A 27,550-nucleotide genomic window follows, 5' to 3' on the forward strand; every position below is an offset into this window, starting at 1 on the left:
TTTGGAAATGTCCACTTTAATCAGAAAACGTAACTAATATGCATGATAGTTCTTTCTATATGAAAAATGCTTAAAAAGCCCCAGTAACTGTTGCATTCCTTAAGTCAACATACAATAATTCTCTGCGCAATCATTCTTCTTGGTGTGCCACCAGCTTGAAAAGCCTAGAATGTTAGTTGTCTGTATCAGGCTATCCTCCATCACAGATGACCAGATTTGCTGCAGTAAATAGCCTAAAAACTGCCAAAGGAAAAGGATAACACTGATATCTTTGGGGTTTTCCTTTAAGGAAGAGCTTTTGCTCATTCATAAGAAAGTACTTTAGTGGGAATCCCTCCATAACCTTGGTTTCCCATTTACTGTGTGCCCAACGATTTTACTACTATCACACTCTGGAGCTTGTACAGGTTTCTGTGTCTCCTGCAAGCTCTGGAGTTGCAGTGTCTTGTTTGTCTGATATCAGATGTGTGTCCTCACTCTCTCTTAATTGAGCCATCCTCTCTCCTTTATCTTTTATTTCCTGGTCAGAAGCAATACCATCTTCCCTATCACTCAAAGTGCTCTTCTGTGATTTTATTTTTGTATCCTCTGCATTGTCATGATCTGGATTCTTCTCTTTGTCGTCTTTGATGTTCTCACATGAATTTCCCCCTGAAACATTCTGATGTGGCTTCTCTTCTTTGCTGTCTTTGCATAACACCGTTTCTTCTGCTCCTGCTTCTGTCTCTTTGCTTTCTGTTCTTCTGGACACTAGTCCTGGTGGGGTTTTTTCATCAGATCCTATCTCTTTTTGTTTCTCACGGTGATCTAGACCATCCACAGGGGGAGAGAGTGACTTTGTTGCCTTTTTCTTGTCCATAAATACACCATTCTCCTCCTCAGCACCATTCTCCTGAGATGAAACTGTCACCCCTATATCTAGGTCATCTCCATATTCTGATTGAGACTTTCGAAATCTTCTAGAGGGTGGTCTGCGTTTTATTGATCCCCGTGTGCGTACCTGAAAATGGATAGAGCTGGGATTGAAAACCATAAAGGAGATCAATGCTGCAAAATCAACAAAACACCCAACATGGATGTTTATATGTTTAGACTCTTAAGTCATATACTGTACTATTTCTCCTTTACATCAATAGCATTTGGCATCACCTTCATTTTCATGAGAGAGAACAGATGGTTGCCCCTTATCACAAAAGGGGAGAAGAGGTTAATAGATTATTTTCTGTGCCCACCTTTGTGTGTATATGACTGTTGTGTTGTTACACAGATGGGCAACATAGCATGCATGGATGACAAATATGATTCTCTGGTCCATGCCAACTTTAGGGATTCTACCATAACATGAGATTGTGTTCAAATCTGAAAACCAAGAATTTAAGCTGAAGAGTCCTGACTCATTCTTTTCCTGCTTATAAGTAAGAAATAAATTTCTATGGAAAGCATTTTATTTATTCATTTTTTGATCCCAGACTAAGTGAAAGAAATAATGACTTCACATGTTCAGTGGCACCAGTGAATGGTCCTGGAGTACTTGATGCTGCACTGCAATATCTGGGATACTGGTAGTTTGGGCAAGACTGAACTTCATGGCCAATAGCTTATGACTTTGGGATCAGGTCCTCAAAAGCAAGCATGCACAAGAGGAACAGGCAAGGTCAACTTTCAAGCAGATCAAATCCAAAGTGGCTGTTTGGAGATCAGGGAAGAGAGGAAGCACAAGAAAGGAATATCAGGGAAACCAGACAGAAGTAAGGAGGTCTAGATTAAGATGGTGCTCACAGTAATGCATATGTGGGTTGATTTTTCTATGTGCACTTTTATGTGCTTTATTTTACACAAGATTACTTTTAGTTGTTTGCCTCCAAAAACTATCTCAATATTTCCAATCTACACTAACCTATTTTGTGTTTTCCTTTTGCATTTTTATTCTGTAAACCACCTTGTAATCTTCGGGTGAAGGGCAGCATATTAAATAAATAAATAAATAAATAAATAGTGGTGCTTGTGGTATGTATTTTATCACTTCCACTCAATTACTACTTCCCCATCCTCCAAATGTTCCATAAACATGTCCTTTACTGCATGTGTGCATATATTTATTTACCAGTGTGCACAGGCCTTTAAAAAATGTTTTGTCCATGGCACTGTGCAAGAATTAAACTTCCACCAAAGCAAACATTTCAAGCATCTTTCACAGTAGGCAAAATGGACATTAAAAAACAAACAAATAAACCCCAAACATGTTTTACAATTTACTGGTTTTTGTGTGTGCGCAAAACAGCAGATTCAGAAATAAAAACATATCTGTATATCATGTCCAGTTGTGCAGCAACAGAGAGGCAGGGCAGGGCAGGAGGAAGCATAGGTGCCTCTGATCTCCAGATCCTTTCCCCAATACAAAAAGCCATATTCTCTCTCTCTCTCTCTCTCTCTCTCTCTCTCTCTCTCTCTCTCTCCTCTTTCCTAACAAGTTGTCTCCTGCATTGTGAAAGACCAGCACACATATACCATACCTTGTTATAAAATTGAAGATGAGTGCCCTCTGGTGGCTTATCAAAACTAACTGGTGTCTCATCAGCTTCACTTGATTGAGACTTTGGGCTGACAGGAGTGGATGGAGGGCTGTTAAATGGAGAAACCATTACTTTTAGGCCAGGGCTTTTCGGAGAAGCTCCTGGCAGCAGGGCAGCTGGAGCAAATGCCAGATTGGCCTGCAAAGAAAAGAAAACAGTTGTGTCTCAATATTATCACCCCACCTATTACCAAAAGTTTGTTCTGGATGTGAAGTACACTTAACAGATTAATATATTAACACACATGTTCTCAATTGTTTGTCTTAACTCAGAACCCAGGTCTCAATGCCACACCAATCGCTGTCACTGGACACATGCATTTGGTGGTGGCAAGTTCCCATTGGCACTGGTGGGTTGGAAGGCAGAGAGATCAATGGTAGATGGAGCCAGAGCAACCAACAGGCAAAGGCCAGCCCTCCTTCCTCTCCCTGCTGAGTTCTACAGAGGCTACACTGAAACTCAGGAGGAAGAAGCTGACAGACAGTGCTCCATTCGTCCTTATGGACCAACTTGCGCTGTATACAGAAGTACCTCTCGGAATCCTGTTCGCTTTTTCATGTGAGGCATGGAGCCTATGGCCTTCATCAATCCCCACCAGGATAGCCAGTAGTCAGGGATGATGGGAGTTGTAGTCCAACAACATCTGCAGGATCAGAGGTTCTCTACCCACCCCGCCCCCAAGCTTCCAGAATGACCTACTGCCCACCATTTGGAAATTACTATTGTTTAACATGACCGTAGGGGGAGCCCTTGCTCTTAAAACATTTGTTTAAAGTTTAAACAGCAAATGTATCTAGCAGTGACATTGTTAACAAATTATCTGTAGAAGAGAAGATATGACAGGATAGTTTCCCTTCCCAAATAGCTGGATCCAAAGACTATTCTTGTGTCAGTGAAAGCCTGAAGGATTTTCCAGCCCCTCAGCCAAGAGAATATATCTTCAGTGGCTTGGCATGGGAGAGCTTGTGAACAAAGCCATAATAATATTAGATTTAAATCTCTCTATCCATCTTCATCAAGAGAATGCTCCTAAGCTTCCAGTGTTGTGAAATCTTTCTCACTTCCAGTCCAGATGACTACCAAAAATACCACAGGAGAAAAGCATGTGATTGTGATGTTGTTCATGTCTGAATCCCCAGATAATGCAGCTGTTAAGGTGACCAGTGTAGTTGAAAAACCTGGGTGTCATTAGCAGGGCAGTGATATGAGGAAGCTCATATTGCTTGGGATCCTGGAATGCTTTTGTAGTGGATTACTAGGGCCAAGTTCACAATACCAATAGCATGAGCTGGGACAAAAACAGACGCTCTCATCTTTAACAATTAGCCACACTAGCATCAAGCAGGCATTACTGACAGAAGCAAATACCATTGCAATTTTAAAAGCACATGGAAAGTAATAAAAATGTATAGCAAAGATGACTAACCCTTTTTGTCCCCAAAGCCACATTCACCCTTAGCCAATCCTCTGAGGATCACATGCTAATGGTGGATATGGCTACCCCATACACTCACATGTGTACATAACACACACAGCCCCCCTCTGCAGCTGATGTATGCTGATCAACCAAGGTGAGGGCCCCACCTCATTCATCAAATTATTGATCCCATGACAAGTTAGGGGATGATTTACATCCTATTAAGGTACTGGGCTGGGTGGTAATTTATTGAACATTTTTTCTTTCTGCTGTGACTAACAAAATCAGTGAGGTGTTTTGGGGGCCCAGAAATATTTACTTGGAGGAGCTGAGGGGATAGCTTTCCTTGGAGTATAGGACTGCATCCTAACTTGTAATGCGTACGTAATCAGATCTTACCTGTAGCTTTTCAATTAGGGGAGAGCTTTTTACCTTAACCTTTAGAGGATGTGAAGCATTTGGAGATGGCTTCTGTAGAAAGAGAAACAGGAGACTGCTGCAAATAGGCAGTTTGCTACACATTAAGGTTGTGTGTGCGTAAGGCATGGAGAAAGGTGGAAAAGGAACAAAATGAGCTGTCGTTACAATCCTTCTGATAATGAATTTACCTTATAAGTCAACAGTGGCCACAACTGGGCTCCTGAGAAATAAGAGGGAAATGTCAGCATGCATGTGGGAACCTCAAGGTGGGCAAAAGGTGGGTTCCCCAACAGTTTTAGGGGAAAAGACGGCCTGGCCTTAGCATGCTGGGCAAACACAGATGCCTTGGGCCCCTTAGGGTCTATTGCTGCCGTTTCCACCTTAGGGCAGCCCAAGGTATTTTTGCTGCCTAAGGTGAAGGCAGGGTGTTTCTGCCCCTCCATTTCATATCCAGAAGACAAGCAGTCTGGATTTTTTATTTTTATTTTTCTATACTGGTGACAGGACAGCATTCTTGACTGTACTTGAGGGCAGCAGGCAAACTTAGAGGGTGCAGGCCAGGCCTCATGGCATGCACTTGATGACTAGATATTCTACTAGTTTTGCATTAAAAAAACAACAAAAAACATTCTGATGTATTTTAAATTTTGTATTGTATGCTTAAAAAAAATTAGACAATTTTTGTAGTGACAAATATAATAAATAATATAACATTGGACCATGTGTACATGTACACCCATCTTCTTCTGGAACAGCTGGGTTGTTCATAGAGATATGTGGCTTCTGTGTTCCTTTATCCTTTTAGATTAGCCTTCCCCATCTTTGTGTCCTCCAGATATTTTGGATGACAACCTACACCAGCCCCAACAAGCATGGCTGTGCTGGCTGGTGCAGATGGGAAAACATATGGAGGGCACCAGTTTGGAGAAGCCTGTTCTTGATCTCAGCTAGAAAACCAGTTCGGATTCTCCAAACAGACTGATGCTTATTCTAGTTGTATATGATCCAAGCAAAGCTGACATCTCATACTGTCCAGATAGACAGAGCTGCCCTTTCATGTCCCGTATGCTACACAGCAACACTAGCCTTAACTTTAATGAGGTAGGGCACCCATAGGTTAGCCTGAAAGCTATCTTTCTTCTAGTTGAAGTGAATTTATGCTGCTGTGTAATGGCTTAGCAGTATCAGTGGTTCATGTGGATGGAATCATGTCCCAGTGGTAGAAGGAGAGCACCAATTGTGTCTGTGCACCGTTGTTTGACCTGTAATAAGACTGACTTTCCCTACTCTGTCAGCATTGAAGGATGCCATTGGGATCTAAAGTGACATAGGAAATGTGTAGCATAACAACATCAACCTGATACTCATTTAGTCAGCCAGCCCACCCATCATACTAACCTCTGGACCATTACATCTTTAGAGAGACTGACACTGCTTACAAAAGGAAAGGAAACAATAACTTCTTTAAAACACTGATACTTACTAGCTCACCATTCTGGCCAAGCTCTGCCTTGTTTGTGTGGAGAGGAAGGGAGCATGGTGGTTTTCTACGGGTTGGTTTAGTGACTGGTATCTAAAAATAGAGGAGCAGCTTATCAGTTGACAGAAGAGGAAGGAAGGAAAATCAAATGGAAAATGCAATCTTTATATCGGGAAAGGACCTAAGAGCAGATGGTTGGGGAAAGCTCTTGAGATGTTACTGCCTATTTAGCAGAACTCCACTAATGTCTCTCAAGACAGATGGAGGCCAACAACAACAAGCATTATTTTGCTAGACTCACCTGTCTTTTCTGTTCCGGACAAAAAGAGTATAATCATGATTTCTGTTTCCTTTTGTTTCTTGTTAGAAATATGCAATGCTTTCTCCACTCAACAAAATTACTACACTACTCTATGCTGGGCAGAAAGTGTCACAGTCACCTATTGCATAGTGTCCATAACATTACTAGGGACGTGGGTGGCGCTGTGGGTAAAACCTCAGCACCTAGGACTTGCCGATCGCATGGTCGGCGGTTCGAATCCCTGCGGTGGGGTGCACTCCCGTCGTTCGGTCCCAGCGCCTGCCAACCTGGAGCGTCTGAAGGAGCGTCTGAAGGAGCGTCTCCACCCCCATCGTTCTACCCGGACACTGACGTCCAGCACCGAGGGCCTTCTGGCGGTTCCCTCACTGCGAGAAGCCAAGTTACAGGGAACCAGGCAGAGGGCCTTCTCGGTAGTGGCGCCTTCCCTGTGGAACACCCTCCCACCAGATGTCAAAGAGAACAACTACCAGGCTTTTAGAAGACATCTGAAGGCAGCCCTGTTTAGGGAAGCTTTTAATGTTTGATGTATTTTAATATTCTTTTTGAAGCCACCCAGAGTGGCTGGGGAAGCCCAGCCAGATGGGCGGGGTATAAATAATAAAATTATTATTATTATCATTATTATTATTATTATTATTATTATTAACCTAGCAGTTCGAAAGCACCCCCGGGTGCAAGTAGATAAATAGGGACCGCTTACCAGCAGGAAGGTAGGGACCGCTTACCAGCAGGAAGGTAAACGGCGTTCCGTGTGCTGCGCTGGCTCGCCAGATGCAGCTTGTCACGCTTACCACGTGACCCGGAAGTGTCTGCGGGCAGCGCTGGCTCCTGGCCTATAGAGTGAGATGAGCGCACAACCCTAGAGTCTGGCAAGACTGGCCCGTACAGGCCTGGGGTACCTTTACCTTTTATAACATTACTGATAACAAGTGACACAACTCTCTCCACATGCCTGCACTGTGTCTCAAGGCAAAGTAAGGAGAATAAATTGTTTTCTGAGTTCACTAGCTCCTGTGAAGCAACAAAGCTTGTTACATTTGAAAGCTTTTTCATAACTGACTGTCACCAAGCACGACTTAAGGTGCAAAGTTATATTCACAAGTACTATCAGACTAGTTGCAAGAACTTGTAACAGTAAGGAACAAGGGGGTGAGACTCGGGGGCAATTTTGCAAGTGCCTGTGAAAATGGTATTTGCAGTTCTTGCAGCTGTAAACTGAATGAAAATATATTAAGGAAATATACCGGTACTACAGTGGTTCCTGATTATCAGCACCTTTGAGCCCTTTATGATGCATGCTCTAATTGCATTTTAACCTCTGCACAATCCTGCTACTGCTACAAGCCCTGATCTGATAAAAATTGTGCAGTATCCTATTAATACATCATTGATACGAAGTGGGTAAAGGTGTTACTGCTTGCATATGCATCCTTAAAAATAAACCATAGCTTGTGTGCGTTCCCATGTAGGAGAGGGGGTGCTTAGCTTACAAAATAATGATGAAAATGGAAGATTTACAAACAATTAGAGATGTGTGTCTGTGTTGATAAGGCTTTTTTTTACTGGTGTCACTGGTGTTATGGAATGCACTTCTTGCTGAAGTTTTAGAGGTCCTATCTGTACTGGCACTCCACTGGCTTTTGAAGACACACCTATTTAACACAAACGTTTCTTTGATCTCTTTGCAATGGTCTCCTATTTTAACTGCTGTGTTGTTTTAATGGGATTGTTTTGTTGCATATTTTAATTATGAATTTATTAATTTTTAAAATGATTTAATAGGATTGCTTCCTGGTGCATTTTAATTATGATTGTTTATATTTTAACAGTATTTGTATTATTGGTTTTTATACTTGTAAACAGCTTAGAAGCCTATTTTGGCATTCAGTGCTTTATCTATTAGATAATGCTGCTACTAATGATAATACAAAACAGGCAGCATAGCAATGGATTTGCTACTCTGAAGAAAGAATTAAGACAAATTAGTAAAAATAAATAAAAATGCAAATTTATTGTGTAAAAGTGTTAGGAAAATTCTAAAAATCCCAAGGCATTTTTTGCATGCAAACACACACCCTCTCTTCTTGCACTGTTGTTTTCTGAAACTGAAGATTTCATTAATTCTGTACTGTTTAGTGCCAGCAGAAATTGGCACAAAAGAAAATCTAGTTGCAGACCATTTCAGCCAACAGCGAAACTAGAATAGTAATGCAAAATAAATAAATGCATTTCTGTGATTAATAAAGCATAAGCACACATGATTTACATTATTATTAAATTTGTATACTGCCCTTCATCTGAAGATCACAGGGTGGTGATGTTGTACAATATAAAAGTACAAAATGGGAACACAAAATACTTAACACAACAAAAACAAATCAATAGTCCCCCTCCCACAAACACATTGTGAAGTCCATAGAACATTTTATCAGCCAAAGGCTTGGTTATAGAAAAACATTTCCCCAAGTGCCTAAAGATATGAAGGTGCCAGGCAAGCCTCTCTGGGGAGAGCATTCCACAAATGGGGTGCCACCCTCTGGGCATCTCATGGAGGGGGCAGATGAAGAAGGGCTTCAAATGATGATTGCAGGATCTGGGTCAGTTCATATGGGTAGAGGTGGTCCTTGAGGCATTGCAGTCCTGAGCCATTAAAAGCTTTATAGCCGCAGCCACAGACCCAAGGGGTGGCTGATAGGGCTACCATAATTCCCCTGGTTGGAGGGAGGCCTGGCACATGGCACAGTCACTAACACCATACCTCCCCTTTCCCAGAACCACTGTGATTGGGGCGCCCCCTGCTCTCCCCAGCTCCTCTTTTCCCAGGCACATCTTATATCTCTTAATTTTTTAAAAAAAACAGCCAAACCCCCTCACATTTTAAAACACCCAAGTTTAAAAGTACTGTACAGTAGTTTAAAACAATTTAAAATATTTTAAACAACTAGGGCAAGGCCTTTCCCAGAGAAAATGATGTTATGTGGGCAGCCCTTGCCTCCCCCCCAAAGGGGAGACTTCGCCAGACCAGGTAATTATATAGCCCCCACTCCCCAGGTAGATTGAGCCTAGGCAGACTCTCAGTCAGTCATTCAGCAGGGGTTGGGGTTGGTCAGGCTTCACTAGGCCAGCCAAAGGTATGAAAATGCCAGCTTCCTCAAGAGGAAGAGGAATTCCAGCAGCTGTGGAGGAGGACCAGATGAACAGCTTGCCCCCTTCGCTGATGGTCTCTGGTTCCTGCTGCCTTTGAGAGTGAAACATCAGTTCTCCAGATAGCCTGTCACCCAATTTCCTTTTCCTTTGTGGTTGAGTTTCAAACTATTTTAATGCCTCTATAACAGGAAGTGTTATTGTTTATTGTTAGGTTTCATTATTATTGTGTTTTAATACTTTTTTGTAGTAAGCCACCCAGAGAACATTTGTTGATGGGCAGCTCTATAGAAATCCACATAACAATGATAATTGTACCTAACCTCCTTTCCAGACAGAGATGACTGATCTTGGAATTTTCCTGCCAGCTTTGCCACTGAGGGAGTTGTGGACTTCTCTTCCACCATGTTGGTTCCTGATGGCTTGTCCTGAAAAAAGACCAGAAACAAAAAGCTTGTCACTGTATGAAAATACGGCAATCAGTGGAGATTCTGAAGCTAAAAACAATTATTATAAAGCAACAGGGGCAGTCACTTCCAGCTCTATCAGGAAGTCTTTGAGTGATAGCCAACTAAGCTATACTCAGACTAGACCTATTGAAACATGGGTGTAGCCAGGGGAGTGCAGGGGCAGCTGTCCCCTCCTAAATCAAGTCAATAAATAAAAATACTTAACTAACTGACCAATTGTGTCGCAGATAACTTAGTTCTGCCCCCCCCCCCCAAGTCTGCCCCTGAAAAATAAATCCTGGGTACGCCTATGTATTGAAATCAATAGACTTACATTAGGGATCAGCAAGGTTTACCTCGCCTGGGCTGGTTCACTCCAGCGGAGATCCCTCCATGGGCCAGATTGCGGGTGCTCATGAGAGTGCACACCTGTGATTTCCAGCATCTGCTCAGAAGCGATTTCCGGCACTGCAGAAGCGAGTCCCTGAGCTGCGCCGGTTTAGCACGGCACGCGGGGACTTGCCGAGCAGGCGGCTCGGTTCGGGGGCGGCTCATGGGCTGGTTAAACGACCCCCGTGGGCCGCTTGTGGCCCATGGGCCTTAGGTTGCCGACCCCTGGCTTACATCCATTGCTTTCAGTCGATCTACTTTGAGTATAACTTAACAGGGCATGTCAACCTTTGTCTATTATTCAGCATGATAATTTGACTTATTCTCTGTTGAAATGTTGGAAATCTTCTTTTGTGTATGTGTGTGTGGGGGGGGTTTCCATATTTATTTTCAGAGTGGCTTCCTCCCTTTTCTGTTTTTATACAGGGTGAGGGAGTTTGAAGTATCTCAATAAATAAAGGTAATGTTTGGGGCAGGCGACTGGGCAGGGGGAGGGGCAAGGCATAGTTGCAAGAAATTGGTTTGTGGGAGAGGATGGGAAACTTAAGCCCCTGCCCTGTTCGGTATTTCCCTCCTTTAAATGCACCTAACCCAGGCCAATTTTACTGGCAGAACTGCTTTATAGTTCTGGAGTCCATCTAGGGAGAAAATGCTCAAACTGGGGGAAGGGAAAGACACCTCCCCCCCCCCCCCACAATTTGACCCATATTAAGAGCCCCTTGAGGTATTCTAAGAACAATAGCTAAGTGGCGCAGTACAAAAAGGAAAGGGACCACCAGGCCCACTCTGGATCTCCTGTATTTCAAGCACTGTTTTAAAACTGCTTGAGGGGGAGAGTTATTGGCAGGAGAGAATTGGCAGGCAGTAAAAAGGTTAAACAACTCCCACCCCCTTACCCTCCAATTCTTTCCTGCAAGAGCTGGGAACTCTCTGTTTCCCTCATAACTTCTATTTCCGCCCATATTGTTCCCTATGTGTGAGAAAGAGGTTTGTCCTTCAATTCACAGGAGGCAGCTAGCATACCATTCTAAGATTAGACAAGAGCAAACTAGCTATGGACCGTGGCCTGCAGGATTGGCAGCTGCAGATGCTCAGATTATGCTCCCAAATATCACAATTAAAGGAAAACCTTTAAAACAGAAATGCATATACTAGGGTAAAGTGTGCATATGCACACATTACTGAAAATAGCATTAAAATGTATCATATTAGGGAAAATAATTTTGCAAAAATGTGTACAATAGGCAAAATTATTTATAAACATATGTAGGTTTGGCTAAATTAGGACTAAAATGCCGATGAATTTTTATGAAGATTTAAAAAAATAAATCACCAACTGATCTGGAACTTAAAACTGGAAAAATGAGAAACTGAAACTCACAGATTTGTCCATTCCCAGCTGCTACTTCATTTTAACAATCTTGAGATTGTTCCAGGTTGGGTCTCTATATCTCTGTAGTATTAATATTTGACCTCACATTTGCCCTCTTTCTGAGAATCACAACCATATCTATGAGTTCTCTGTCTGATGATGATTGGATAACTATTTAAAGTCCCCAACAACAGCAGAGCATTACACCAAAGGGTTGAGGTGGGTGGAATTAGACTAGTGCAAAGTTGACAGCACAATCGGATGGAGCAGAGATGCAGCAGGGAAGGAGTGGGACTTCATTGGAATCTTGTGCCAACCCACAAATCTGTCCTGCAACATTTCCAGGAGAACTCTACATGCGCAAAAGAGGTGGCATAAACATTCCCAGTCAAGTCAGTGGATGTCCCCAAGAAACTATCCCCCTACTTTCCCTCAGAACTGCAGTGGAAGATAGGATTCCACCTAACTCTGCAGCCCATCACATCACGTCACAAAGGAAGAATCATTATGATTTTTGCCCATGGAAGTATTGCATCACTAACTACCTAGAATTGTTGGAGGATATCCACAAGTGTGCAGATCTATATATATCAACTACTAATTTGCAAAAAAAGCAAGAAGCAGAGAGGAGGAATAAACTGACAGTTTTCACTACCAGGATAAGTAAATAGCAAGCTTGATCAGGAGTTGGGATGAATAGCAAAGTAGTCAAGTTTCCAAATGACACCAAATTATTCACAGGAAGATTACATCCCAAGCAGACCTAGAAGAACTCAACAGATCTCTACATATTGGATGACTGCCAACAAAATGGCAAATGAGATTAAACGTAAGTGAGTGCAGACTGATATACCCCGGTACAAAAAAAGAGAGAAGACAGAATCATCTAAATTGACTATAACCACTCAGGAAAAATGATTCTGAATCACTGAAAATGTTAGCTCCATGTGTTGCACCAATGCTAAAATGAATATTCAGAAATGAAAATAATACCATTACAGTGGTACCTCGGGTTACATACTCTTCAGGTTACATACGCTTCATGTTACAGACTCCGTTAACCCAGAAATAGTACCTTGGGTTAAGAACTTGCTTCAGGATGAGAACAGAAATCGTGCGGTGGTGGCGCAGCGGCAGCAGGAAGCCCCATTAGCTAAAGTAGTGCTTCAGGTTAAGAACGGACCTCCGGAACGAATTAAATACGTAACCAGAGGTACCACTGTATATAAATATACACTTGTGCCATGCTGTATGCAGCTCTGGTTGCCCCATCTTTAAAAATATACCAATGAATTGGTGAGGTACAGGAAGGGGTATCTAGAATGATACGAACTGCTTAAAAACTGGAGTTTTAATTATTAATATTGTGGACAGTTACAGCAGCCTCATACCAAGGTAGACTATCAGGTCACATCTGCATACAGTTTAAGCACATACAATACTCCTACTATACAACTTTGTTTTCACAGATGAGAGTCTTGTGGACATTGTAAGAAACAGAAAATAGTCTAATTTGTATATGGTTCCTACCTAAAATTTGTGTTTCTTTAATTTTAGTCTAATGTGTCTTTAATAATAATAAATATGTGCTTTTGTACATCTGATATGTACCATGTAGGTATCATACACAACAGGCTGAAACTACTATATTTACAAAAATATGCTGGATATTAAGAGCTGGAAAAACAGAGTCACACAGCTCTCAACAGCCAGTATCTTAAACACAGTAACAGTGACAATATTTGCAAACGATAGCTTATTACTGTATCATAATCCCTCTTAGTAAAAAAAGAAAAAAAAGGGGGGGGGAAGAGTTGCAATGGGAAAAAAAATCATCCAGCTGCATCTGTGAGTGTCAGGGAAAGACACTCAGAGGAAGTGGGCCTTGTTCCCACAAGATAGTGGAATGACCCTGAGGCTAGCTTTATCAAAACTTAAGTTTTTCTCTTCTCTTTAACTTTTCCTTCCTTCTAGAATAAGCAGTCTCATTTACAAACAGTGAAGGAACAAGAAGATTGATACTGCTGTTTATGCTTTACAATTCTTAAAATAGTTGAGAGGTATTTAAACATTGGAAGAACAAGGGCCAAGACTACAGATAGCTTGAAGAAGGACCACAGTTTATGGTCATATATGGTATATTGCACATTCTGAAAACTTAACAGACATCCGGTTAGCTACAGGCCAGGCCAAACCTGATATTTTTGAAGCAACTTGGTTCCTTTCATGTCCTTTAATTATCTGTGGACAGCATTAGCCAACTAGGGTCCCAGGAATCTATTGAGCATTGCTGGATTATTTTAAAGAGAAGATATACATAATCATCCATGGTAACAATGAACAAAAAAGACAACCAACAGAGTAAGATCCTGCCACTGCCAGTTCAAGTACATACAAAGACCAGGGAGGGGACTGAAAAGTAAACACCAGTAACAATCATGGATGCAAAAAGGAAGCAGCAACACTCAGTATTCCTGGGACCCTATGATATTGACACACACACACAGTATATGGTGCTTGTTTCAACTGAGGCAATTTACACACCATGCATTTCAAGCAGATGACTTTCCACAAGGAATCCTGGGACCTGCAGTTAGTTAGTGTTGGATTGCAATTTAAACAGAAAAACTTACACTGGTCAGAAAGCTCATTCGTATTTCAAATGCCTCTTTCTCTTTACATATTAACTATGGTCTGTCATTTGTAATATATATGTAGTGAGAGACTCGTAAGCAATGGTTAAATTGCATGTCACATGTGAAAATGGTCTCAAAGGGCAAGCATTTAATTTGTGTTCTTTTACCACAAATATATTGCTTCAATTGTTAAGTGGAGGCAAGTGTTCTAGTAACTTAAAGAAGAAGCCAGTAAAGAAAGTTGGTGAAAAAAACAGAAAACAAGTAGGCAGAAACAGTGACCCCCCCCCCACTAAAATACTGTTTAGGGGTACTCTCATTTTGACTCGAGAAAATCACCATTTTATAGTTCAAATCAGGAAAAAGAACTACAGTAAATGGACAAAAGTACAAAGATTCACAAAATGTTTAGAGGTATGCGTCGTCCCCCCAGAAAAAAAGCACTGGACAGAAAGAATACTTGCTCAAAAAGAGACTGAATCTAGAGAGCCTCTATTGAGATTGTTAACTCTCTCCATGGTCTCAGCCAAGGCAGAAGTTACTCAGGAAGTGGGTAGACTCATGTTGGTCTGTAGATATTCCCCTAGAAGGAAATTCCACAATGACTATTCTGATTGGGAGCACACAGGAGCAAGCAGGGGGCCCTGCACAAGAAATAGCACATATTAAGAGTTGAGTAAACAAATCGCTCCATTCTTACCAACTACACTGGATCTCTGAGTGAACATCCTTTTTCTACAGCCGGCTTTAGTTTTATTTCCCCCTCTCCGTATGTCATGACATTTGGCAATCTGATGCACTCCTTTGTAAAGAGGAAATTGTGCAATTTTTCTTGCATCCTCTGCAGTTAAGCCTCTGTTGGTGTTTAATAAAAAAGTAGCTGCAAATAATCAAAGCTAATATACTCAGGCTCCCAGTGCAACCCTTTCTACAAATTAAAGGTTGCTTTTCAGATGGCTGAAGTTCTTTTGTTAAAACTTCCATGTGTTTTACAAGTTGAACCCTTGCTGTTAAAAGTAAGCACCACTGAGTTCATTGGTGCTTGCTCCCAGGAAACTGCACAGGATTGCAGTCACACTGATCCTGATAAACTTACAGTAGTATGTTATATACTGCTGTTCCTTGGTGTAGGTGTGTATAATAACAGATAAACACAGTTGCCTACATTTTGGGATTTTTGTTGGACTGTGACTATAGGGTCTGTCATGATGTGCTCTTGTATTTCAGAATTTACTACTGGGGAGGAGGGGTGGGTGGAATTTTTTAAAGCAGTCCATCCCCTAGCAAATATTAGTATTAATTGTAATGACAGTTTCCTACTCGACAATTCTCTAACTCGTGTCATATTTAATAATTGTAAAAGTGAATAGCTAATTATTTGACAGTGGTGGACAGAATTCAGGATGGTGGCAGTTCTGGGAAAGACGTAAATATTATTACCCTAATTAAGATGCAGGTTCTCAATATTTTCCTACAACTCTTTAAAGTTCTTTCAAGGAACAAAACTTATTTTGCCAGGACCACCAAGAATAATGCCGATAGTTAAGAACGATAATCAATAATCATAGAACTAAACAAGTGCATAAAAATATTCAAATGTAGATATATCAGTGTTAATGGAGATGTTTGCCTGAAATTAATACCTGAAGTTGTCAAAGGCAAACTTTAATAAAGCTGCAGGAAAAGCAGAGACTATAGCTGACCTGATCTGCCTTTCCCAGGTGAGTTAAAGGAAACATTCAGGAACAGCAGGAGAGTATGAAGGTAAAAATATTGGCTATCTTTCCTATTTAAAAGCAACTGTCTCTACAGTTTGAATAATGAACAATATTTCTATTCAGAATAATGTTTTCATAGAATTCCGTCCTTTTCTCACTGGTTCTATAACTTCTTTGCCTGAGCAATGTAGAATAGCATTACACTGTGTCAAGAGTTCCTGTGACAGCTACAAGTTCAGAAATAGAACCTGGACAGAAAGATGCCCATTCTCTGTTCGCAGTTTTTCTCATGAGGGTAAATTTGAGTGAAGGCTAAACTTGGGTTAGCTTAGAAGGGGTAATTTGCTTTGGGGCCTCTAGAAACATTCAGCTGTGTAGAAAATGTAATACTGTACAGTATTCAGAATTGCTAAAACTTGTCTGAGGGAAAGCGTTATGCCGTGCAGACTAATACCACTGAAACACACAAGAGCCAGGAAGAGCCTTATATAGCACAGTTATGCACAGTTACCCAGTAGGAGTTTTTAGCTGATGTTTAGTTTTTTGAGTCTGGATTTACAGTAAGTTGTTATGCTTTTCTTCTTTCTGTGGTATGCAAAGAGCAAGCGGGCCCTTCTCTTTAAATATTGTCTGTGCAGATTAGTGAAGTTGGCAAAATTCATATGTGTTAACCCAACATGGAAACATAAATCCCTTTAATCAGAAATATGACTCAGCACATGTGCACTACTTTTATTTTGTATTTTTGTGAGTAACTTGGGTACCTCATTTTGAGACAGAAAGATGGACTAGAAATGTTTTTAATAATAATACTTTATGTGTACATAGCAACTTTCTGAGGTAAATGTGCATGACTTGTTCCATTTTACAAAGAGGAGGAGATATTGCATACCTGAGGGGAAATAGAAAGAAATGGTCACGTTTACAATAATTAATGAAGTCCAAATTTGCATTAAGACTGAAATTTTAAACAAACATACTTTGAAGTAAATCAAGTTGAAATCACTAAGGCTCAATTCCTGATTAGCTTGGTTTAGGATCTTTCTGGATACTAAAATTAAGGTTGCAATTCCATGCACACTTACTGGGGAGTAAGTCCCATTGCATTTAATGGAGGTTAGCTCTGAGTAGACATGTATAGGATTTCACTGCACCTGTTCCCAGCAGATTCTCAAACGTTTATGTCTTCTGCCAGAACAAAATGCTTCCCTACTTGTATCACTGTTCTTCCCTTAGGAATCCCTTTAATCTTGTATCATATAACAAGGCGAACTGAAGGTAGGCTGTGGTTCACCAGAGGATCTCTGGCCATTCCTGGTGGACCACCTAGTGCCTGCTGGTTGCTAGGATTCAAAGTAAAGAATGCTGGATTAAATTATCCTTGGGTTGATTATCTGCTTTAAATCAAGAGTGTATGCTCAGTACCAGCTATGCATTAACTATTGAGATATCCTGTGCATGCCCTCTTGTTTTGTCAATATAAAAGGCTTCAGTTCACCACAGTGAAGTAAGCAGTAGTGGACAGTGGGGCACGACATTCACCTGACCTACGGTTTCACAGGACCTCTGGTTGCCCGAGTTCCTGCTATGTACTGTGATAGGGGTGTAGTGGGAGTGAGGTTGGTGTAGTGCAAACGCACCATTGAGAGTATCAGATGTTGGGGGGGGGTCACCTGTGAAATGTGCAACCACTAATCATCTTCATTTTTAATACTTCTGTATCAGTCACTTCAGCCCTCACTCGTTTTGAAACCATTTTGTTAATAAATATTAAATAGTAAAACAATGTTTTAATGTATGTGTCACTCCAAGGAAGGAAACCTGAGGTCTGTTGTGGACATGCATGCAGGTATTTGTTTACGTGTGTGTGTGTGTGTGTGTGTGTGTGTGTGTGTGTGTGTTTTATTTTTTTTAAAAAAAATACATGGTTTTTTAATATACCAGATTTACACAAAAGAGCATTAAAAAAAAAATCCAACCCAGGCAAGGATTTGGTGTTGCTCGCATGAAATGCTGCTGCTTCTTTTCCTCCTCTTTGCCTTTATTATTATTATTATCATTATCATTATTATCATTTATTAAAATTATATACTGCCCTTCATCACAAGATCTCAGGGCAGTTCACAGAATAAAATAAAAGATAAAAACACAAATAAATAATTAAAAGAAAACCAACAAAACAATAATCCCCGTCTTCCACCTCCTGCAGGCAATTTCAAGCTTAAATACAAGTTATGGACAAAAACAGTTCTGTGTAAAATAGCTGCTTTAAAAATAAAAAATACTGGGAATGTGCCTTCAGCAAGAACCTGGTAAAAAGAGGCAGGTTGCAGCCTTTCCTTTGGGCTGATGGAAACAAAATGGAAGTAGGCGTTGTGACAAATGTGATGCCCAGTGAAGGAAGAAAAACCATATACACAATGCGCGTCAGTGCATCCACTGTTAGGTAACATAACTTTTATATTGAATTTTCCTATCTTAGTGGATTATCCGCAGATTGGGAAAATCTGAAAGCAGCAGTGGGGGCAGGCAGGCTGTGGCCGATATCGTGTGGACACTGTGCAAAAAAAGCAAGAGACAAGTGGCTTCAGATCCACATTCGACTCCAGTGTGAATGTACCCAAAGTAACATTTTGAGAAACATGGCCCCAAGAACCTCTTTGAACCATTGAGACAAGTCCCCTCCCCCAGCATATGAACTAAATTTTTATTTTGAATGGATAGCTTTTTATTATTTAAAAGCTGTAGTAGCTAGCACGTAGTTATTTTTGAGTGGCAGCAAGGCAGTTTCTCTGTCACATGTACAGCTTGATTTTCTAGACTGAGGCACAGTGTATTTTGTAAATTGTAGGTTTCTTATGTAACTAACGGCATATAACCATAATGTCCTTTCATAACAATAACATCCTAATCTAAACAAGAAGTTCTCTATACCCCAAACTATACATGATCAGCAAATTGTGTACAGAGAAAAGGTGTAAAATGTTGTGAATAAATCAGGCCAGAAAAATGTGAATCCAAATAATGGAAAACAGAATCAAAGGGGGCAATAGAAGCAGGGCATTTAATTCACAGTGCCACAATAACCTGGAAGGAAAGGTATCATCCTTTATTTATTTATTATTTATTTAAAAGGGTTCTATACCACCCTTCAGAATAATCTCTAGGGCAATTAAGCTTACTAATGAAAGTACTAACACAGCTGTGAGGGAAAGCATACTGGGTGATCTCCAGATAAGAAGCACTCAAAGTATGCCCACTGGTTTCAGTTACCCTTCTCCAAGTATGACTAACACTGGACATTACCCATGATTAATAATACGAGTAGGGAACCTCAGGTGCAGGGGCAAAAAAATGGCCTTTTAGGCCTATCTGGCCCTCAGGATTCTTGCCCCTCACTGGCCCTGCTCTACCTCCTTGAGTGCTTTTGCTGGGTTGGAATGTGTCCTTGAATAATGCATCCCCTGGATGGATGGATGGATAGATGTGTGTGTGTGTGTGTGTGTGTGTGTGTGTGTGTGTGTGTGTAGAAACCTCTTGAGTTTTGCATGGCTTGAATATAAAGGCATCTGCTGCTCTACCCATTTTTGCCTCTGGCCAAAGATATATACCTCGTATAAAGTTGCCCATGAGGGAATGTAGCCCTCAGGCTGCAAAAGACTCTTCACTTGGTTTATAGTAGCTTATGAAAAACGGAACGTAAGGATTTGTTATTAAAATTGTGTCATAAGGTGAAATATGCAAAGATCTAAGATCACACAGGAAGCCACTCCAATTCTATACATACCCATTGCACTCAGTAGCACTTACTTCTGAGCAGTGTGGATTATTTTAAGGGACAGCAGCTGTACTGCGAAGTGACCATTTTGTTCTGGAATAAGTGGCGACCCTCCCTGAAGAGAACACAATAGCAAGCAGTGGTCCTCCTAAGAGGGTGTGTGCAAATATACAAAGTTAGAAATAGCCAAGTCTTGGAACTGGCTCAGTTTTTACTCCACAGGACAAATAGCATCACTGGCTTCCTTCCTTCCTTCCACAGCTGGCAACAGCTGTTGTAAACATTGGGCCTCAGCTTGTCTGGACCAGGGTATCCTTTATTCTCTGAAGTATTCACAAGCCTGTCCTTATTACAGAATGTTTAAAGCTCAGAGATGGTTGTGCCAAAGTGAAGAGATTACTAATAAACAACCCCAAAAACAAGAGTGGGCTAATCCAGTTAGAAGCCCAACAACCCCATCTCCAAAAGTTTAATCATTTATTTTTTTCTGTGTCTCTAAAAAATGCAAAGTTCATTTTGGTAAACATTGCACTTTTGTTTGGTGAACGAAGGTTTTAAAACTTTTATCTTCTAAACCAGAAAATTATAAACTCTCAGCTATCATATGGATAAGTAAGACCTCGCCTACACACTGGCTGGCAGTGCTCCACATGACGAGGAACTAGGAAATGGAAAACAAGGCTACACATTATGGTCGTAAGTGTGTAAAACTCATATAACATGAACATATGATTTTCCAGTGGACTCCTTTGATGTGTAGACCAACCCCCCCTCCCCCATGCCACTCTTTGTTGATCTCTTTTACTTTCAGCTGTGAAGTCATGTGTCTCTCATTCTGGGAAGAACCCGAACAGCAAGGTAGATTTGTTCACGGTTATATGTTAAAAGCCATTACTTCCCTTCTTCTGAAGCAACTTCTCTCCCATGATCTCAATATGCAAGCCTTTGGCTGCTCACCACTACCTCCACCCCTTCCTCAGCCCATGAGACTAGTTAATGAGGGAAGGGAAAGCAGAATCGCCCAAACAATACAAATGATTTTCAAGTAACAGCTTTAGTGCAAGCAGTACTGTATTCTCAGACTCTTTACAGTGCCATTTCCAAACATGCACTTTGTATGTTTATAATAATGGATCAACACTTGTGCCATAATTTTTCAATTCTCCTTGAGGACATGGATATAAGAACTATTATGATGATCTCCTGCACTTCAGAACTTACCCATTTTAACTGGAGATGCCTGGGAATGAATCTGGGACTCCTGCACTCCTGGGGCCTGGACTGGATGACCCTTGGGGTCCCTTTCAACTCAACAATTCTATGATTCTATGATGTTGTGCATGTGAAGCATGTGCTCTCCCGCTCAGCTATGGCCCCTCCCCATTCCACCAGGCTGCCAAGAGGAAGCAGGACTATTCCATCACCTCAGCTGAGAGACCACCAACAGCTGTCTCTTCCTTTCCTTGAAACGTTTCCACCCTAGCTGGAACTTGGAAACAAAAAACTAGTACCTGAATCTGTTTTTTTCCTCCTTCCCCCAATCTATTTTCCTTCCGTGTTGTGAGGACAAGCACTGTCTCAGTACGGATCATTGTGATCTGCTGTGGGAGCCCTTTTCAACCAAAGAGCAGGATAAAAACCCTTCAAATGATCAATATTATCAGCCCCCTGTTGATCACAAATTGAAAAGGCCTTAGCAGCTGGGAAATGCATTTTTTGCATTGAGATTAGCCGTGGTACAGCAAAAGTAGGTGAGAGAGGTGGTGGTGTAGTGTGAATGACTTTTCTTTACAGAAAGTATTAACACTTGAGCTATTCTTTTAAAGTAATAAATCTGAGGAAGATACAACATGATATGCCTGTAGGAAAAGGTGTAGAGAAAACAGTTAAATGACACATTGGCCAGCACTGGATGGCTTGCATGCAAAAGACCTTACTCTTAAGGCTGTTTTCACACACAATACATCAACAAACCCAGGGCAGCCAGTGCATGTGTGGCACACTCAGCACAGAGTCACAGCCAGTCTTAGAGCTCCGAACAGTAGATTATGATGCATGTATTTTCAAAAAAACAATTTGCCACTTTTTCACTTTAGAGTTTTTTGGTATATCCTTGCAAGCATAATATTCAGATGTAAAAACAAACTATAGTTTGTCATAATGTGGTCAAAGTACAGTGAACCTTGGGATCACATGCCTTTTTCTTCTATTTCCCATTTGTTTGTGTGTAACGGGAATAGATTAGATAAACTCCTATGGTTCTAATTTGCCACAAAGAAGCAGCTCACCCACCACCCTCCAAACCATGGTTTAGAGGGTTGTCTGAACCGAGTCACTATGGAAACTGATTCTTAATTATGGAATATCACTGAAATGTGCCTATACCAGTATACTGGGATGATAGCAGTCCTTTTAAAATTTCAGATATTCTCCCAAAAAAATAACAATCCATGAACTTTCCTTCTCTATATGAGCAAAAGGACTGTGGTGAAGAATAGAATAAATGGCCACATCACATTTAGGAAGAATGTATAACGCTTTTGTAAAAGACAAAATATGCCAGGCTAATCCACCAGAATTGTTTGAAGGCACTAATCTAATATGTAGATAATACTGATCAGATAGATATTGTATTTCTAGTCCTTCAGAAATTTTGTATGGTGCATTACAATTACAAATCCCATGGCAAAGTGTTCTTAAAAATAGCCACAGGAAGAAGGGAATGGTCTTTCACTGACTAGCAGTTTGTTAAGAGTTAGCAAATTAAGATGTAAGGATTAATGGCCGCTTTTCATAATAGATAAAGGTAAGCAATTGTATGCTCCCATAGATCTGTGTTGGGCCTGTTCTGTTTTCTTCTTCCACTAAAGATAAGGGAAGTGAGGCACACAGTGAAATGGAAAAACTGATACCGAGAAAATGAAGTGCAGAAATACAGAAGGGTTATAGGATAAGATGAAAGGTTCAAAGCGGCAGATACCAGGAGGAATAGGGATGATGACTATGTATATGCTGCTCCATCCTGCTTTTGTGATAACTCCTCAGGCAAGTGATGGGCCTTATGGACTGATAGCTGAAAATACAGGCCCCACATGTGATCCTGATGTCATCACATATAAAGTTAAGCGGGGTAATATATAATTCAAGCAGGCCCAGATGCAATGAATGGGTGATGGACCAGATAGACCATCAGCCTGACCTAATATGCAAATTCTATTTTTTATTTATTTTTAAAAATAATATATTTAAGGCACAAGGACATCAATTATCTTGCTTCCATAAGCTGATAAGTGGAAAACATTTCAACTCCATCTGCACACTTCTATTTTCTGGCTTGCTCAAAATGTTGATTCTGGGAAACCCAGTTAATGTAGAGTGTGTAAGCATCTCTAATCAAGCCAGCTTCAAAATAGTTGGGAGTTGAATAAAAGCTAAATTAAAGTGGCTGGCACAAGGAGAAGCGAAAGTGTCTGTTTCCTGTTGCTTCTATGCATTATGCCTGCTCTGCAAAGACGAACTATTTTTACCATTGCACCTGGCAAGGTTATATAGGCCAACAGCTTTTCTGACCAGTTTTGTCAGATGTTGCTTGCACAACTTAGTTTATTTCAAGGTCACACCACAAAACTCTGTAAGGTTGTGTGCACAATATACCTTTAAAGCACATTGGAAGCCCCTTTCCCACAAGAATAATGGGCACTGTACTTTGTTAGGTGTTGCTGGGGATTGCAATGCAACCCTTTGGGCTGGGATGTGGGGAGAATGTGCTTCAAATGTGCTTTAAAGGTATAGTGTGTATCCAGAAGGTTGTGTACACATTCCCAGTCTGCATCCAATGCACTTCCACCACTGCTTTGGGAAATGGTGTATACACATTGTCACATGCCATCTCTGTCTTGTATCTCATTGTGCATTTCCCCAAAACCAGCTCTGAACTGAGAGAAAGGCTGAGCTAGCTGTGTGTTAAGATGGTAATGAGTACACAGCCCAATACTACAGATCTGTGTCCCTTACTTTAGACTACTGGCCTTTTAACAATGAGATTGAGGAATGGAATCTAGAGAAAGGAGCTTGTAAATCTTAACACTCCTCTGAAAATTGACTTCTTTGAGACTTCTCATTTTTTTTGTCAGACACATGTCTACTCAAAAGTAAGCCCCAAAGGGCAAGTGTGAGAAGCCAAATTCTCTGTTTTCTCAGCCACACAAGTGTAGAAATACTTGATTTATTGGGCTGATATTTTTATGTAACATTTCTTCTATAGTTTCAATTCTGCAAATGGCTATAATTTAATTTATTATTAAGACACAGCTCTGGAAGCCAAGTGTTCATATTACTGGAACTGGCAAACTAAGATGATCAAAGGTAGAGGGTGCCAGGAGCACTTTATATAATTACAGGAAACGTTTGAAAGGAATGGTACTAATTTCTCCCAGAGGAAAACCCAAAAACAATAGAAGCAAAATAAGAAAAATATAATTACTTTAAACCATGAGGTGGCAGTTTTAGATTAAAGTTCTAAAACTAGGTCATATGTCAATTTCCTCAAACTAATTGATTACTTACCTTCAGTTCTTTACACTTCTTTCCCCCCCAGAGGAACACCCCCCTCCTGCCTGCCTCCAGTTCAGCGAAAGCCACTGTTGAATGCTTCTCCTATTCTGATGGCCTAGATGTGACCACTGTTTGTTCCGGATATAAGCTGGTAGCTACTTTTTGCATGTGATTCTCTCTATACAGCAATTAATATCTTGTGATCCGATTTGCCACTGCTAACCTCTAAATTACAAAAAAAATAAAAAAAGGGCTTCAGAAACTTGACATTATAAAACATTTCATTGCTTATGACACTGATTAACTGTTTGCTTCCAGGGAAGCAAATCTACGAGAACTACTTTTTGAGAGGCTTTGCAGACTTTCATATGATGAAGGAAAGCATTGGCAAAGACGTGTCGAAAAGGGCCAAACCTGAAGCTTTTAACCAATTTGATGTGCAACTGTTCTCTCTCAAACAGCAGCTTATCCTGATAGGTTACACTCAGTCTTAATTTTGTTGTTGTTGGCATCCGTCTGTCTCGAGAGAGACAATGGAAGAGTGAGTGAGTAATCATGATTTGTTTGGCAGGCTGGCTGAGTTGGGAACGCCCAACCTTTCCCTTTAGGGCAGGCTGGGAAGCAGGTGGCCCTCCTGATGATGTTGGACTCCAACTTCCATCAGCCCCAACCAGCATGACAAACAGTAAGGAATCATTGGAATTGGAGTCCAACAACATCTGGATAACCATAAGACTGCCTTAGAACATTATATCGTATTGATGGAGAATCCTAGTTTAAGAATTAGATGTCTTTTTACATGATGTCAGTAGCTGGAGTAGGTCGGGGGGGGGACGACACCAGTGTCACGTGATAACATCAAAATGTGCCACCACCTTTACCTTAGCCTTTTGCAAGTCCTTTTTCAAAGATAGTACACAACATCCAGTCTGTACACACTAGATGGCAGAGGACAGGATAGCCATGTTGCTTTCACCCTTTCCTCTTTTAAAAACAATTTGCCCTCTAGCCCAGCAGAGGGTCGAATGCCTCCAGAAAATTAAGGGTTCCACTAGAATGGTTTTTTTGCAGGTGTATTCTGCAACATGTGACTGATGCAATAATAAGACATTAGTGGTGGATTTATACAGGACTGACCACACACCCTTTTACTTTTCTTAGTTCTTCTGCAATACTTCCCCAATGTTACGTTACTGCTATCTCTGAAGGAGCTCTCCTGCAGTTTAGTGCAACAAAAGCAGGACAAACCCTTTAAACACCAGAATATTTGTAGCATAAAAAGTTACAGGATTTCAGCAGGGCGTTATGGGATATGCACAGATTGGAAACGAAGCAATATGTCCACCCCAAAACTTTTTCAGGTCCAAAGAGCACTGAAAACAGGATTGCATATAACCACCCCAATGCTATCATGAGCACAAATAATCATGAATACACAATAAAAAGGATATCTGTAGAGGCCCAATAAACAAACTAAAAATGCTCACAAAATGGCAGCCTGCTGGAAAAGCCTTGCTGTCAGCCACTTTACCAAACAAAAAATAAAACAAGCCTAGTAGGATGCATGCTTTCATCCTGGGGTTGTAGAGGAGATGGGAGGAAGCACACAGCTTGTAGAGATTTAAAATTAGTTTTCAATACTAATAAAATAAAATCACAAAATGGTGTAGCTGTGGAGACGGATGGGTTGTTCATCGCTAATTGCATCACAAACACAGAACCTTATTCTGCAGCAGTCATAAAAGCAATCAATGCTCTGGTGACGGTCAGATACAAAATGCTGCAATTTGACTGCAGAGAAAATGAGTTAGCCTTGCAAGGAAAGTGCAGCATTGAAGCTAGATATGCAGACATTGTGCAACATAGGTGTATTTATTATGCAATAGATCAACAGGGCAGCCTGAGATTTGGCTGAAGTTATCAGAATGACGAAGCTAAGCTAGGATGGTGGAAAGAAAGAAGCAATGGAGAAAAGAGGATCTATCATATGCATTGAAGACTATTAAGCCTTGAAGAACAAACATGTTCTTCTTTATATCTTGAAAATTTATAAAAAATATGAGCAAAACCACCGCATTTTCTGGCAGCAATCTAAGCCCCAACCATATTTTTTTGAGATTCTGTGGTCTTACCTATTTTCCTGCACATTATTTGACCTGATTCCACATTATTTGGCCAACTTTGCCCCCCTCAGATATCAACCTACTACTTCTAGATACATAAACAAAATAAAGAAATGTCATCCAGCTCACCTAAAATCTTATTGAAAGAAATTCACTTGCCAGCTTTCTTCTGGCAAGGCACCTAAGCCTTTAATATTTGTATGTCAGACAAAATTTCAACAGGTGAAGCACTTAATCACCACAGATTTTCCATGGGAAGAAAAACTTAAGCAGTTGGATTTCTGCAACTTGTGTGTGGTGAGTGATACAGGGCACAAGAAATTCTGCTACAAATAAAAAACGGAACCCTACGTTCAGTCCATGAGTGAGTGATAAGAAACTTAGCTCTAAGCAACAATGTAAATTCTGAGAACATACAGCTATGACATTCCAAGCAGAGAAATAAGCTTATGCCTTAGCAGCAGATTATGTATATATTGTAAAGTTTAAAACTGGATTTCTGCATTCTGTCCCAAAGAACGTCGTGCCAGTTTCAATTTAAAGAAAAGTAGGCAAAGTTTTAATTCCTTAGTGACAGGCTCAGAAGTGAATGAACTTCCACACACTCTTGGACACAAACAGATTCCTGAAGCCAAATGAAATCAACCCACATTCTGTCAGGAAAGGGACATGAAAATTGCATTTCATCCAAAAGCTACAAAAACAAGAGCAGCAGCTCAGTCAGTTGAGCTGTTTAACTTGAACCACATTTACTTGAGTCAAGTTCCAAAACAACACAGAGATAACCAAAGACCGAGACAGGGAGAAAGGTTGAATAATTTTACCTCTCTGTTGTGCAGGTGTGGGATGTTCTTGGGAAGTACTGGTTCCCCCATCCCCTTCCTCTTTGGAGCTTCCCTCTGTCTGTCTGGTCTGCCTGTACAAAGCCTTGCCACAGGCCGGAAAAAAGAACACACACTTCTTGGGAGTGCTTAATATCCAAGCCCCAGCTCAGCTTAAAAACTGTCAGAGTCCTAAGTGGCCTGCACTAGAGAACCAGGAAGGCGGGGAGGTTGGGTGGGGGAGAGGAAGGGAGGGGGAAGGGGGGGAGGCAAAGCGATCAGGGTTTAAATTTAGACATGAATCTAAACAGATACTGGCTTTCTCAGAGAACGCAAGAGAGAAAAAGACAGCA

At 40.9% G+C, this 27,550-nt stretch overlaps 1 protein-coding gene across 1 annotated transcript; it reads right to left on the reverse strand.

Annotated features, from left to right (window-relative positions):
* Positions 1-27,510, reverse strand: RCSD1 (RCSD domain containing 1). The gene is made up of 6 exons (XM_028726827.2): positions 27,201-27,510; positions 9,680-9,784; positions 5,894-5,983; positions 4,390-4,461; positions 2,514-2,711; positions 1-1,000 (listed from the first exon to the last, which is right to left on the reverse strand). The coding sequence occupies exons 1-6, from the start codon at positions 27,249-27,251 to the stop codon at positions 386-388; spliced, it is 1,131 nt and encodes a 376-aa protein (XP_028582660.2). The 5' UTR covers positions 27,252-27,510; the 3' UTR covers positions 1-385.
* Between the last annotated feature and the right edge of the window lie 40 nt (positions 27,511-27,550).

The sequence above is a fragment of the Podarcis muralis genome, chromosome 4 (assembly GCF_964188315.1).
Source record: "Podarcis muralis chromosome 4, rPodMur119.hap1.1, whole genome shotgun sequence".
Taxonomy (NCBI): Eukaryota; Metazoa; Chordata; class Lepidosauria; order Squamata; family Lacertidae; genus Podarcis; species Podarcis muralis.